The sequence below is a fragment of the Tachysurus fulvidraco genome, chromosome 4 (assembly GCF_022655615.1).
Source record: "Tachysurus fulvidraco isolate hzauxx_2018 chromosome 4, HZAU_PFXX_2.0, whole genome shotgun sequence".
NCBI lineage: Eukaryota > Metazoa > Chordata > Actinopteri > Siluriformes > Bagridae > Tachysurus > Tachysurus fulvidraco.
This window is the reverse complement of record NC_062521.1, coordinates 15718539-15734593: the sequence shown is the minus strand read 5'-3', so window position 1 is coordinate 15734593 and position 16055 is coordinate 15718539. Positions and strand designations below refer to the sequence as shown.

The window sequence follows — 16055 nt, the reverse complement described above, 5'->3', positions numbered from 1 at the left end:
TCAAAAATCAAATTGTTAAACAGCTGCTCTCAATTTTCCCATGTTTGGGAAGTGCAGAACACAGGACCACAGGAAGAGTCTCCCTATAAAATAACTCATTTGTCTTACAAATCAGTCCCTTTAGCTAATTCATTTACTTTAAACAATGTTTATTTTTTTTATCTGCTACATCATCATCTGTAACTTCTGCTGGTGTAAGATCGACCGGCAGCGTCTCGGGTGACTTACCTAGCTTTGCCACTGCGAGCTAAAACTCCGAGCTGACCCCATAGCGGTCGCAGAAGTTACAGCTTGTGCATAAAAATCATGCGCTGCACTGACGCTAGCTGTTTCCGCAGCACTTCCCCCCGAGGTGAAGAGTTAAAGTGGATATTATCTGAGCTCTGCTCCTGGTGCAGCAGCATGGGGCAGTCACCGGTTGGCTGTTAGGATGTGGGAAATGCTGGCTTGACATTATTTTCAGCATGGCGAGATCAGCCCTGTGTTAGTGATGTGCTTTTCAACCCTGCCTCTCCGGCGCGATTGGGGGCAAGGTCACACACGCTGAGGTCACTGCATCTCCTGGGGTGGTGTAGAAAATATACTGCACAAAGAAACAAGAGTGTGTGACTTTGCTTTATAGGATGTCTTTGAACACAGAGGAATTTTGGTGCATTTTGTTTCATTCTCACTATTCTACATTATTCCTGTTATAATGAAACATAATAAACAAGCGTTAGACACTTGAACCAGTGACGTGCACATCCCCAGCTTTAGTGAATAATCCATTTTGTGTTATTGTGCTTTCATGTGTCCAGGATTTTTCCTTCATGTTCGGTGTTACTGCCACTCTGTGGCCTCTTGTTATTTTCATCTCAGACCAAGTGCTCTCTCTCTCTCTCTCTCTCTCTCTCTCTCTCTCTCTCTCTCTCTCTCTCTCTCTCTCTCTCTCTCTCTCTCTCTCTCTCTCTCTCTCTGTCTTCACCAAGCATCGTCCAGGATTAAGCATTAGCCAGGAGCTGAGTGCATAATGTCCAATCTTATCAGTCCCTCTGGGGAAGAAGTGGTCAATGGCAAAAATAGCAGTAGTAATGTTACCACTAACAGATGCTGCGTAGTAGCAGCGAGGATTATTACTGGCATAGCCATTGGCTGGGTTTGATGTGTATTAAGTGATCGCTTTCTTTTTTAAACACCGTTTATTCCAACTCTGAGCTAGTGCCTATCCAGAAAATCCTGGGGTATAAGTAATGGCACACTCCTAACAGACCCTGTCTAGAAGTTGATTCATTTAAAAGGAGGTAGATGTGAAGGAAAGTCAGCTGCTGGACAGTGTGAAATAGAGAGCCAATGGCAGATGGAAAGAGTGAAAGAGAAAGGCGGGAGAAAAGAAGGGGGTGGGTGAGAGAGGAAGAATGGGGAAGGTAGAGTGAGTCAAAGGGATGGGAGGGAGGAAGGGAGGGATGGAGGAGAGAGAGAGAGAGAGAGAGAGAGAGAGAGAGAGAGAGAGAGAGAGAGAGAGAGAGAGAGAGAGATTGTGGGAGGGAAAGAGGCCAGACTGGTGCAGCCGTGTTGATTGGCTTGTATGAAAACACATGACTGCAGTGGGGAGCCTCTTGCTCAGGGTGAGTGGCTCTGCTGCAGACCAAACCACATTAGATGAAATGAATCCATTCCTCAGCCTGTTAAAGCAGCATGCTCCCAGGGCTCTGGAGAGAGAGAGAGAGAGAGAGAGAGAGAGAGAGAGAGAGAGAGAGAGAGAGAGAGAGAGGGAGCAGAGGAGGGGGCGAGTGAGTGGCAGGAGGGAATGGGGAGAGAAGGAAAAGGGAGAGGTGGGGGTAGGCTGAGGCCAACACACACACACACACACACACACACACACACACACACACACACACACACACACACACACACACACACACACACACACACACACACACTCTGAGTGGCAGAGACTGTTCAGAGGATTATAGCACATTTTGGGACAGCACAATGGCAAGCAGTGGAGTGCCTTTACCCAGCCTAACTGCACACACACAACAAACACAGCTTTATGTGTTTCAGTGCAGGGGCTGTGTGTTGAGACTGGGCAACTGGAGCACCAGACGAAAAAAAAAACTCTACACATTTAAATATGGCTTAATGTTTAAACCACTTAGCAGATTTTACACTCTGTCGTGACATAGTAAGCAGAAGTATTTGTAAAATGCTTTAATCTTTTACAAACTTGCTGCGACTTGTAGGACGAGACACTTTTCCTCTCCATTCTTTAATTGTTATCCGTGTTCATCAGCCATCATGACTTTCAGTGTCAGCTAGTAACATGTGAAAGCAAGGCTGGGGTTTTTATTATGAAATATATATATATATTTTAATCTTATCCATCGACGTGAGAGTCGATCTTCTGTGACCAACAGGTACAGACACACAGCCTCAGCCTCTACCGGCACACCGTTTAACACACTCCTCACCCCTGTTCCGTCAGGAGAGATAAGTGATAACAGCAACTACAGGATTTACAATCCGAGGACAGCCCGGCAGAGACAACATTATGATATAACAGTGTTGGAGAAGTTCAGATCTATTCACTGAGATGTAATTACGGTCACTGCTTTAAACCCGGCCTTTGCTCAAATATATTTGATGTGTACGTTCTGGTATCGCTGTCCCTCAGTCCGCATCCTGAACCCGATAAACCGGCTGATGATATTTTGAGAGCACGAGCAAGAAGTCATTTGCAAGTTGAAAATACAGAAGTCAGTCATGCGGCGTGTGTCTGATTATAAAGAGATAATCTCCTTTCTCTCCCTATGTACCTCTTGCTCTCTCACTTCCTCTATGCCTCCCCCTGTCTTCCTGCTCCCTCTGTTAAGGCAGAATGAATTTCCACACAGTCATTTTTTGCCCCACTTCCTGGCTTTTGTTTTTCGCTCTGCTGGTATGCGTTATTAGTAGGGCCGCTTCTCTGATATGATTAATCTTCCTTCCACTTCGGAGGATCGTTTCATGCCCAGATGGGTCGGTTTTGTAATCCCATAGTATCACCTCCTCTGATTGTGTACGCTCTTATACGTCTCATATGGCTATATTCACATATGCAGAGAAGTGTGCAAGTTATCTAAATGCTAACACACACACACACACACACACACACACACACACACACACACACACACACACACACACACACACACACACACACACACACACAGATATATAGGATTTTTTTGTGCCATGTGTCCTAGAATCTGGTCTGGTTTTAGGATCTGACTGTAGCTCTTTGTGTTTGGAATGAATTCATGGCAAGGCTGTGCTCCTCTCAGGATAATGAAGACATGAGTTTGTTTTCATTGAGGTAGTTGCTGGGTTATATAACCAGTGTTTTTCCAGCCCTCCCTGCCTGAGGGACAGAAGAGTGAGGAGCGAGGGAGGAGCATAGTACCGGACTCTGGGCTCAGCTCCACGACGGCCTGCGTCACAGAGCAGGATGCTCAACATACGACGTGACGTTTTCATGTTATTGTCTTTCTTCCAGCAAACATAAGGGAGACACTGACAATCTTCTTCTCCTTGTCACTTCCTTTCCTTCCTGCTCGCTCATGTTCTATCTGACCATCTTTAAGTGCGAGAGACAGCAGGGATTGGTAGGAAATGGTTAATCAATAGCCACAAGGTCAACTGGGCATGCGGCAGGTTTGAGAGTGTCCTGTCAGCGAGCAGGAGTAGAGGATTTGTAGCGCTTGTAAAGGCTTAAAGGAACACGGGGAAGCTGTGCTCCGATAGTGGTGAGACTGCAGTGTGGGAGGGAGACACCTGCTGGAAACCTCCTGTTACTGCACATCTTACCGCTCGGAGCTCGACTGCTGCTTTTGGTTATTTCTCACAGCAGCTGTATACCTTAAACTTCATTTGTACTGTTTTGCTTACAGTGTTTTGCTAGTGGTTCATTAATGAGCCTGTCACTACACAGATAACTATTTCTTTTTAAAATTCCAAAACTTCCAGCACTCGTGAAACGTCCAGATCACGTAGAAGAGCTTTATCTGGCTGCCGCAGGGCTGCATGCTGGGGAATTTATTTATTTATTTATTTCAGCTGCATGCCTGTTTGGATTCAGAAAATTTGTAAGAGTGATGGTGATAAGTTGGGCTGATGAGGAACGAAGTCCTGCCTTTACCGCCCCTAGTCTCCTCTGGCACATGAGTTACAGCTCGGAGCCAGACGCCCAGGATTTACTCAGTGCTGAATAGAACTGTAAATCAGCCAGCAAGGCAGAATTGATAACCTTGAATGGAAGGTATGATACCTTTAACAGCATGTAATAGACATGCTGATGGGATGCAGACGTTGCTTTGGGAACAGAGCGCACACACATGCGGTGCACGTCTTGTCCATGACATCTTATTTTTCGTGGCTGGCCTATGCTCTCCTCTCGAAACTAGCGTATCCATGACATAGCCGGCTGTCAGACTGGTAAATCAAGGCCGAGTGAATTTCTAAGCAATGCAAACAGTTGCCTCTGCGGGTATGCGCATGCGGATACGGCTTACCTTAAACAGCGCTGGTGTTGGTGTTTCCTACATAGCTTGGTTTCTATCTTTCCTCTACTTTTACCTTTTTCTCAGAGCCCTGGTCAATTTCGAATAGACATATGTTTAGTGGTTATCCTTGAAATCCTACATTTAAAAAAATAAATAAAAAAAATGAATAAAAGTGACTGTTGAGGTGATCGTCAGTGAAGTGCTTTCCCTCTCATGCTGACACACTCCTCTCTTTGTCTGTCCAATCCTCAGAGAGAAGAACTTTAATGGCTTCCAGGTAGAGAGAAAGAGACAGCAATCAAGATGAACTCGATTCCGTCGATGGACAGACACATACAGCAGACCAATGACAGACTGCTGTGTATCAAACAGGTAAGCTGACAAGAGCACCAAGCCCAATCAGCTCGAACAGTAAGCTTCACTTGCATGTGTACAACAAACCCTATACAGGCATATAACCTGGATTTCTTTACACTGTCAGAAGCGGCTGGAACACTTGTCTGACTTGTGTTGCAGCCGTTCATAAAGCCTACATACAAATATAGCTTGAGCGGCAGCACAGTTGGTAGCTGAGCGTTCACGGCTGCTTGGCCTCTGTAAGCTTCCTTAAATGGTGATGTGTTAGCTTTCCAATTGGCCGGGCCTGGATCGGGTTGCAGAATGAGGCCAGAGCTGAGGTCTCCTCCCGTCTTGCCCCTTTTCCCAGGCATTTCTGAAGCTTTGTGTCTAGCACATCATGGCAACGGTTTGCTTTGTGTGCTGAAATATCAAATAGACACATATCTAGCGCAGAAGAAGCTCGTCTGTGTCGATATATATATATATATATATATGAGCTGGAGTCATATACAGTAAACACACAGGTAGTTTGTGACCCAGGGCTGTGCTTTGTCATTTTTTTTTTAAACACCGCTAATGGCTTGACAGTGTGTTTGTTATGAGTGCAGGTGTGACTCTTTGTTGCTGTTGACAGCTTTATGAGAGCACGCAACATGACCGTGTGTGTGTGTGTGTGTGTGTGTGTGTGTGTGCGCTCCTGAGCGTTTATAGTATCTCACTTGCGTGTGTGTGTGTGTTAACGCCTGGCTTTTGTTACCTCTGCCCTCTCAATTATACCAGTCTGTGGCATTAACGGATGCCAATTGAAATGTTTCACCTGCTTAATTCATAACAAATGACATTACTAGCTTTATTACGCACGCCAGATTGTGGCTCGTTAACCAAAAAGACACAACACCATCGATTGACACTCATTAATCAAATTGAAATGGCACATTTGGGGTGTGGTGAGTGTGCAGTATATCAGGCGTGACAGTCATGTCAGTCAGTATAGGGCGGATGTGTACACGCGCGCGTGTGTATTTGCATGCAGCCCAATGCACTGTGCTGTTTTGATTCAGGGTGCTGGCTGAAAGCCTGTGTTTATGTGTGTGTGTGTGTGTGTGTGTGTTTATGCACGCGTGCTTTGTTTTTTTGTTTTTTTTTAACTGCAGCAGGTACAGCCCGATCCTGTCTGCCGGTAAACAAGGGCACCTTATCACTCCAGGTCTGTCTTTGAAGCCTGGCTGCCTGGGAGGCTGATACTCTGCATCTGATGGGGACTATTTTCCTTTCTTTCTTCTGTCTTTGGCCTGTGACACACTGCTCTGTTTGCTGCTTCTTACTTTGTCTCATTGTCATAGTGGCATCAGCTGTAGAACTGTGGACGGTTCAGCAGCGACGTGCCAGGTCCAGTGCTAACTTTCTAAAATGCAGCAAAATAAGTAACACCTGAACTTTTTAGATAGTCATCAACAAACACAACATTTCATTGATCCAGGATAAGAGTTATAGATTAATATTATTAATAAAAAGCTTTGCATGTGAGATAATGTGAGATAATGCACTAAAATTTGTCTGTTTATATTTAAATTCAAGCCTACTTTTGAAACGTCTGTTTTGTACAACTGCATGAAGGAAATGAAGTCGGATAAGGACGCTCCCGGCCCTTGAGGATCAGTAGGAAGATGGAATATAATTTTCTTATTATGGCTTAAATCCCAACATCGCATCAACCGCTTGCTTCACCAAGTACTCAACAATATTACTTTTAGCCAAGTCTCGACATCTCCTGTTATCTGTGATCTGTTGATATTTTCTTCAAGGTAGCGAATGTAAAGGAGTAATATTTTCATTGTCGAAGGACTTTCCTTCCCACACAGGCCTTTCCCTGCATATCTTTGGTTGTCGCAGGGCTCCAGATGCACAGTAAAAAGCCACATGCCCAGCAAAGAGCAGCTGAAAGCTATCAAACAAAATGAGAAGCGCTTCAGTGACAGCCCCTACGCCCTTACAGTTGCACTTCAAACTAAATTCCATACAGTGTTTATCCTGGATCTGGCACACCATTACTTTCAGCTCCACAATGCTAAACTCCCTCCTGTTCGGTTCGGAGTCTATATAATCTCTTTATTGTTCACAACACTTCCCTCAGAGCACTTGAAAATGTTATCTCAGATGATCAGAACAATTAATTTGCCCTTTCCTCTTCAAGACCAAGAACTTCAGTGCTTGGAATTAATTAGGGAAACATGGCAGAGCAACTCCGTTTTAATTAGAAAGACTTTTCCTATGTTCTGGAGCAGGACTGAATTACTATTCGCATGCAAGAGGAATACAAATGCGTGGTGCTAGTGAGCCATGCTCTGCTTCTAAAACAGCCAGATGTGGAGTTGACATCCTCATGCTGATGAGATGAGCAGCCTCACCTCTCTGATGGTACAAAATTGAGACCAAAAAAAAAAATTTCGATTAGACACGCTTCTGTATTAGAGATTTGTTGGAGAGACAAGTGTTGGATAATGTCTCTTATTCATCTCAAACAAACATAAGAGGCTGTGTCAGGTGACAGATAGTCGGAGACGCGTGGTGGAGGGGTCGTGTTTGGACAGTGGCAGCGTGGCAGGGGGAAAGGTGGAGCGCTGAGGTTTGGCTGGAGCTCTCTGAACACCTGTGTCATAAGCTGTGCCAATCGTGCTTCACCGCACACGCCGGCTCGACTGTGCCACTAAACACACACGTACACACGCCGTATTCCCCCCCCCTTCTCATCTGTCTTACCTTCAATTCCCTCCCTATCACTCGTCATTTCTTTCAGAATACCAACTCAATCAGAGAATTACTCGCCTTGAAACACAATTTTGTCTCAACCAGCTTTGTACCAGGAGGAGATTTTTTCCCCAGCCCACACTGCCCTTATGTTGCACAGGATTTACTCAGCAGGACTGTGTGGCAGCACACACTGGATCTTTGTCACATGAGCTCTTTGTCAATGGACACCAAAGCCTCCCATTCAAATGGCGACCTCTGCTGCCCCCCCAGAGACAATGCTGCTTCCTTGAAGCAAGCGGGGGAAGAGGAGGCGCTCATCAACGAGCATAATGGAAGTTTTCAGAGTGTCTTCCTCTCGGCTCGGTCACAGCGTTGGGCCATTTCCAAAGCGAGGGCTCTGTAGAGGCTGGCTCATTTGTTTAAATTTCTCATCATGTCTTGTGAGCACCAGTGTGATAGGGATGGAAAGGAAAGGCGGGGTTTACTCAAGGAAAGGATAAACAATTTCAGAGCTCGAAAAAAAAAAACAGTGAAAAAGAATAAGCCTCTTTGCATTCAACGCCTCAAAGCTTCCCTCATGTGCATTCTTTTGTTTAGCGGCCTGCTTGGCTACTGCTTTCAGTGTTGCGGATCTATTACATCGTAGTGGACAAAAGATGATGAGGAGGGTGGATTAGGACACGCTGGGGTTGTGCGAGCAAGCCTTGAGGAGCATTGAGCTCTTTGTTAATGGGAAGGAGTGAAGGGGGGAGGGATCCATCCCAGAATGCACAGCTGCGCTCAAGCCAGGAGGCCTTGTGTGTAGTGACCGGGTCTTCACAGGGTCAGACAGATGCAGCAGAGGTTAAGCAAAGATGGAGCAGGAGGAGCTGCAACTCTCACCAGAGACAGACTCAAACATATAAACAATCCTCACTCCGAATGCCTTTATCTCAGAAAATGCTCCGAGGCATCGCTGGAGAAGAATTTTGACGTCTTGGTGAAGGTCAGGATGTCCAAAGTAGGAGTGCTTACATCTAACCGTACTGTTTTTTTTTTTTTTATGTAAGGACCTGGACAAACTCTTTTCTCTGGACAAGTTCTTTAATCTCTTATTCAGTGATCCAGCTTTGGCTTGAGCAGAACACCTTGTTTCTACTGTGTTTACTTCTTTTTCACTGACGATCGGAAAGTCTTCACTCATACAATTGGTACTTCCTGTATCAGACACATTTCTGAGTTAAACAGCCATCCCAGGACCTGTTTAAAACATGACGGAAACTCCAGGAGGTTTTGTAATAAAATTGAATGTATGTCACTATTTGCAAATGCGTGGAGCAGATTTTGTACTTGTATTGTGAAACACTTTGTACTTGGATTTTACTATTTGCAAATGCATGGAGCACGTTTTGCAAATACAAACGAAAACACCCATAAGATGGCATCGCACGTATCACATGACTCCTGGCAACAATCTTTCACGCCCCCCCTGAAAGAAGGATAGATGCCTAGGGGCGGTTTTGTAATCTTATGATTTGTAAACACGGCGCACGAACCGCACTTGTAACTCCACATTTGTAAATATGTACAGTATGGTTTTGGTCATTTTTTGTAGACAAGGTTTTAACCTGTAAGCCTGAGACACCTGAGTGAGAAACTGTTAAAGGTGTAATTGTACACCACCGTTTGGTAACAGCGAGTGAGAGCTTGTTTTTCTCAACCAATCAGGAGAGAAACTACACACAGATTCAGTCAGGCAATGTAGAGTAAGTGTAGATACTCAGGGTACTGAGGGTACTCAGGGTACTGAGAGTACTGAGAGTACTGAGGGTACTCAGGGTACTGAGGGTACTCAGGGTACTGAGGGTACCGAGGGTACTGAGGGTACTGAGGGTACTGAGAGTACTGAGGGTACTGAGAGTACTGAGAGTACTGAGGGTACTCAGGGTACTGAGGGTACTGAGAGTACTGAGGGTACTGAGAGTACTGAGAGTACTGAGTCAACTGTAGCTGTGTGTTTATTACTCCAGTGTGGAGTCAACTGACCTTTAAAGTGCTGTCTGAATCAGCTAATAGGATATTCATTCATTCATTCATTCATTGTGTCAGTCATTCTTTCTTTCTTTCTTTCTTTCTTTCTTTCTTTCTTTCTTTCTTTCTTTCTTTCTTTCTTTCTTTCTTACCTGTATAATCAGTCATAAACCCAGACAAATAAATACACATTACAGTTATAGTGTGCTTTAAAAGTCTGTATCTCAGCAGGATCCTCAGCGTCCACTCTGCACACTTACAGGGACATCTCCACTAACTCCTCTCTCTGCTGTCTCTCTATGACAGTTACACTGAATGTCTTCTGTGGCGGTTGGATTTAGAGCTTAGGATAGTAACTTTGCTTTCTCTTTTCCTTCAACAGCACTTACAGAACCCGGCCAATTTTCAGACAGCGGCTACAGAGCTGCTCGACTGGTGTGGAGACCCGAGAGCTTTCCAAAGGCCCTTTGAGCAAAGCCTGATGGGATGTCTGACGGTAAGACAGCTGCTGCTTCACTCCTGTTGCCCTATCAGGGGCCAGAGACGGAGGTTAAAGCAAAAGTCACGCTTCACATAGCCAGGCTCTCTCTCTCTCTCTCTCTCTCTCTCTCTCTCTCTCTCTCTCTCTCTCTCTCTCTCTCTCTCTCTCTCTCTCTCTCACTGCCTTTATTCCCTCTCCCACAATCTCTGTCTCACTCCCACTCACTTGCCCTTTTTTCATTCCCTGTTTCTCAGTCTTGGTTTTCATTCTATCTCGCCCTGCCCCCTTTCATTCACACACACACACACACACACACACACACACACACACACACACACACACACACACACACACACACACACACACACACACACTCACTCACACACACACACACACACACACACACACACACACACACACACACACACACACACACACACACACACACACTCTCACACACACACACACACTCACACACACACACACACACACACACACACACACACACACACACACACACACACACACACACACATAATACTCCATATCTCTGGGTTTCCCTCTCGCTCTGTCCTTCTCCCCTTTGCTCTGATAAGACACTGGTACTTAAGCACAGGTCAGGGAGAAGCATTCAACCCTGCCTTCCTCTGCTGCAGCTGCTCATCGATTATGGCAGGAGGCCAGTGACCAGCACCTCCAGCTTCACACAAACCTCTGGAGCAGACGGTAGCGCTTAGCGCTGCTGTAAAGCCGTCCCTTCCATTGATTTCCAGCAGAGACGTTTCCACTCTGCCTGTGATCAATCTCCATTCTTCAGATAATGATTTACTAAAAAACATATTGGAAAAATTTATGTCTTATCAACAGCCATGTTTAGCCGAGTGATCTCCGAGAGTGTTCTTTTGTCGGAGCAGCTGGGGGTAATGCTGGATGAATCTTCAGCTTATGGCGAGATTATGGGACTTAATGGCAAACTGAAGGAGCATCGAGTAAATGACAAAATAATCTTTATTCTTTAAATAAGTCCTTAAAGCCCCTAAAGCCCTGTTTAAACCAGCCAACCCAGAGAATTCAGCCACTCTTTGAAACTACTTTTAGCCTTTTGCCCTTTGATTAATTGTAGTAAATTCTGCAATCAAGAGCTCATGCAGAGAACAAATTCCATCAGAGATCTCACTCGTGTCCTTGCTGACTAGCAGAAACAGCAACGCAACATTCAAGGATGAAGAAGCAGAAGTTAAAGGCAGGAATCTGTCTGCGTAGTTCGAGCGACTCTATCGTATATCATCAAAGGCTAAGCTCACAATGCAGACGACACGAGAGATTGCAAGCGAATGTCAAAACAAGTGTGAACCCGAAGTAGAGGAGGAAGATGGCTTTAGCTTTGATCTTCTGACAAGACCACCCCAAGCACAGAGATTCAGGATGACTTCATTCTGATTCAGTCAGCTGCTACTTCCTGTGTCCTGTGTATAAGTCAGTGTCTGTTTTTTTTCCATAATGAATGTACTGTCCTGAATCATGTCCAAATCTGTCTTCTGTAATCTTAAAAAAACATTAAATAAATAATGTATTCCTTTGTTTCTTTTACTTCTTTCAGGTTTTGGTCCCCACCGAATCAATATAGTATATAATATATATCTTGGCAGTTTGGGTCTAGGACATTTGCCTATTCACTTTTGCATGTTTGGTGTGTTTGGGTGTGTTAAGAATTAGTGCTGTGCATCACCCCCTCCCCTTCTCCGCCTTCTCCGCCTTCCAGCACTGTTCTGGTTGTTAGGGAGATGAAAGTGAAGAGCTGATAAGAATGCTGGCCGACAGATGTGGACATGTCTTACACATTGGCCCCTCGGGCGGCAGGTAGCTCGCTGATGCCGCTCCATCCCCAACACACTCCTTCTTCCCAGCACACACTCTCTCTGCACTGTGCCAAATGATAAACGACGTGTCCTGTAGCCTGTCAGGAGCAATACTGACAACTGCTATCTGGGAGGGCATTGTTTCACAGTCCTTCCTCATCGTCTGCAGGCCGAACGACCGTTTTAACCTCTGTTTTCACTTTAAGTGAAATAAAATTAGAGAATATTTTTAACGTGGATGCTGGTGGATTCATCGTTTAATAGAAACACATCAGCAGCAGTTATATTCAATTTCAATTCTTTTCCTGAAGGTTGTGTGTTCGAATCCCAGTACTGCCAAGCTCCTACTGCTGGGTCCCTGTGCAAGGCCTTTTACCCTCAAGTACTCAGTTATATAAATATAGGATGTATGTAAGTTCCTCAGGATGTAAATACGAACACAATCACGTCATAGCGAGTCTAGTTCAGGTTATTTTAATCAAGGGTAGCAAAATGCTAAATACCGGTTTATGTAAATAATTTGATTTTGAAACAACACAATTACTCCATATCAAGATATTTCCACTTCTTATGCATACATTTGTATCCCCAGGCTTATGAAAGAACTGAGCAGGTCTCTGTATCCATCAACATTGTTTCAAATTTGTAAGGTAACTTAAATTGTCAGTGGAACATCTCCACTTAACTAGAAGTAAATATCCTGGGTGTTTTTGTGGATTTCTGTCTTTTTTGATCCTGGAATGTTCTTGTTGTCGTTTTGATTCCCTCATATTCGTGCTACATGATAACACCGTACACTCGGATCAGCCTGGTTCACTGACCCGAAATGTTGCTGGTAAATCGTATCATTTTTAGGGCAAGCATTCTGAGAAAAGAGATTACGAAGCAAAAGGCTTATGAGAGAACATTTCTAAAGCCCGCTCGAATCCGTGCTCGCACGCGTGGCACCGTGCCTGGTCCCGTACTCTTGGCAGATGCAAGTTGCAGAAGGGAAATTAAAGTTTGGCAGAAACTCGACATTTCTGCTGTCAAAACCCTGCAAACTACAGGATAAAAAATGCCTGTGGACTTTCATTCTAAGAGATGCTGTTCATCAGATCTCAGAGTGCTGTCACCACTGAATTATTTGACTATTAAAGCGTGAAAGAAAAGCTGTCTTTCCAGGTTAGGCTGTCATTCTGTTCATGAAACCCGATGTGTGTGGTTTTTTTTTTTTATTATTGACAGTCAAACACTGAAACGAAAACATAGGTTTGGGTAAATTGTGTAGAGTTAATAAGTGAGTTATTAGAATGTGGAGCTGATACAGTGGTGTATGATTTACTGTTTGTTAGCAGAGGTAAACTCAGCTAAAGTCGACACGTCGTAGCTGACGGCGCAGATAGTGGAATGCTGTTGATCAGTGCCAAGTTTCTTTTCTGTGTGTGTGTGTGTGTGTGTGTGTGTGTGTGTGTGTGTGTGTGCGTGTGTTCGAGACAGTTTGTTTTTCTGCATGATCACTTCCTTTTTTTTGTGAAGAAACATCAGTGTTTGTGTTAAGAAAAGGAAGCTGTGTAACTGTAGCAGCCCAGGATTGTGCAGTGTTGCAGTACAGAGCAGACGTGTCATGTCTTTTAATGTTCTTCCCCATGTTCGTTTGACTGAACCTTTTTTTTTTTTTAGAGGTCGGATTAGTTCCTTTTATATTACACGTTACCTCTCGGGCCTTGTTCATGACACATTTACACTGAAATGTTGTTGTTATTATTATTTTCTGGTACTCGTTGGGCCAGATTTAGGCTCAGGTGGGTGAGAGAACGAACAGGCTCGTCTCCAGGGAAATCCTATCAGTCCTACAGTGAGAAAAAGAACCAATACTTCCTTAACGCATAGCCACATCAGTGGAGGTGGCTGTTTTCCTTTGTTATGCATTATTCATGCAAACAGATCTGGTAAATATTTCATGTGTTTGAATGGGGAATAGGGGAAATTGCTCCACTATGAGTTCTTTTAGAGAGATATTTTGTGTAAGAGGACGAGATAAGAAGGGTGAAGGGTGTAGTGCTAACACACTCCTGGTGTAAGTTGGTCTCCTGAGGGCTGGAGTGGAATTTTAAGCAAGAATAATTGTGAATATCTTTATATAGACTTAAACAGAAGCAGTCCTGAGGAAGATATTCAGAGGAGTTCAGATCGTATCCCAAAGTGCGGGGAGTTTTTATGAGTTTTTTTTTTTTTTTGCTGAGCACAGCAGAGGAAGTTTCTTCTCATGCATTGGCTCTGACACCGAGACATGTTTTAACACACTCCTGGTCTGTCTCTACAGGTGGTGAGCCGTGTTGCCGCTCAGCAGGGTTTTGACTTGGACCTGGGCTACCGGCTCCTGGCTGTGTGCGCAGCCAACCGGGACAAGTTCACCCCAAAGTCAGCAGGTGAGGCCTTTCTGCTCACAGGTTTTAATACACTGCCTCCTCCCTCTTTCTCTCTCTCTCTCTCTCTCTCTCTCTCTCTCTCTCTCTCTCTCTCTCTCTCTCTCTCTCTCTCTCACACACCCTACAGTGCACAAAAGGCCGGATGTCCATTTTCAAATGCAAGCTACCTTTTCTACATCACATGTATACATATACGAAAAGGAGACATGTCCTTGCATGCTGTGTCACACGTCAGATTCAGAGCTTTTCTTGTAAATCACTCGCTCGCTCACTTCACTCAGTCGCTGTGTCAGTTGCAGAGGAAAGCCGGCTGAATTTGTATTATTTCACATTGTTTGATCGTTTTTGTCTATAGATTCCATCTGAGCAAAATATACAAAACATACAGGTGGACATGGCGTGGTCCGATTTTCAGAATTTGGCTGGATAGCAGTCAGCCTTTCTTCACTTTGATATTTGCCAGTTACACAAGGAGGCAAAACATGAGGTTTTACTTTCGGCTCCAATGGAAAAGTAAGTAATTAAGTGCCCCAAAAAGCCAACGACCGCTTTCATTCCGACGCTGCTATTAAAGTCAGAATAACTTCCACATGTTATGAAGGACAGGTTTAAATGAAGTCCTGTGTAAATGTTCCTACCAAAATGTATGGCCTTCAGCTTGAGTTGTGTGAAAAAAAATTAAGTCACGGAGGCTGAGCAGCTATGACAAGGTGCCGCTTTCTGCAGGTGACTGTTGTTTTTTTCGTTTAAACCTTACCGTCACTATGTGCATCACAAAAGCAGACACCAGAATTTCTTCATTTGTGTAAATGCCATCAAAATAAACTGATGGAGACTAGCGTTCATTTCTAACCGTCTCTGTTTGAAATCCTGTCCTGCTCAGCCAAAGCCCAGCTCTCCTGAAGTGACCTGTTCTTGTCCATTTGTCAAAGTGAGCTACGAACGAGCATCAACAAAACACAGATAGATGGCGAGAGAGCGCTCGGGTTGAAGTGTGTGTGTATTTCATTCAGAGGAAGGCCTGACATGGCGAGCTGTGGGGAATGAAGATAAACAGATGTTTCAGAGGACTACAGATTACCAGGATCGCTGGACGCTGAGAGACCCCACCCCACCCCACCCCCCCAACCCCCGGAAAAAAAAAAAAAAGAGCGGCTGTTTCTCTTCTGAAGATACTAAGCAGCACTGAGTATAAAGGGAGATAATATTTGACATTTATTGACGTGGATTGCACTCACGTGCCTCGTAAAACCGAGAGGAGCTGTGTAGCCACCGGTGGAGTGGTTAGGCTCCTTTGTGCCCTCTCAGCAGCGGGTTGCATTTGGAAGTAGATATGACTGGAGCTTCCCCACTCTCATGGTACAGGCATCCATCTTGGGCCTGTCACAAGGGCGTCTGCCGCCCCAGACAGCCAGACGACAGCATACAGCAGCCATAAACACTCGCTCTGCCTGGCCTTAGCATCCTTCTCTATACTCAGATCCTCATTCTCTCCTTGTCTCTGTCTGTCTGCCTCTTTATTTATTTATCTCTTTCACTCTGATACACACATTTACATACAAACATACACACGCACACACACACACAGGTACACTGTACACGTTGAGTTGTGGTGAGAAAGTGCAGTTCAGGCGAAAAGGCCAGTGACGGGCAGGATGGCGACAGAAGGACGGCCACCCGACAC

General features: G+C 44.7%; 1 protein-coding gene across 9 annotated transcripts in view; it reads left to right on the top strand.

The window, feature by feature from the left end:
- Positions 1 to 16055, top strand: part of zmiz1a (zinc finger, MIZ-type containing 1a) — a 121404-nt gene that overhangs the window by 70060 nt on the left and 35289 nt on the right. For 7 of the 9 annotated variants that reach the window (XM_047812044.1, XM_047812043.1, XM_047812042.1 and 4 more), the window contains 3 exons: positions 4773 to 4892; positions 10003 to 10116; positions 14266 to 14371. In XM_047812044.1, the coding sequence (XP_047668000.1) occupies positions 4824 to 4892; positions 10003 to 10116; positions 14266 to 14371 (289 nt within the window). In that variant the 5' untranslated portion in view covers positions 4773 to 4823. The remainder of the gene's footprint in view (positions 1 to 4772; positions 4893 to 10002; positions 10117 to 14265; positions 14372 to 16055) is intronic. The other 2 variants (XM_047812046.1, XM_047812047.1) reach the window with 1 other exon arrangement.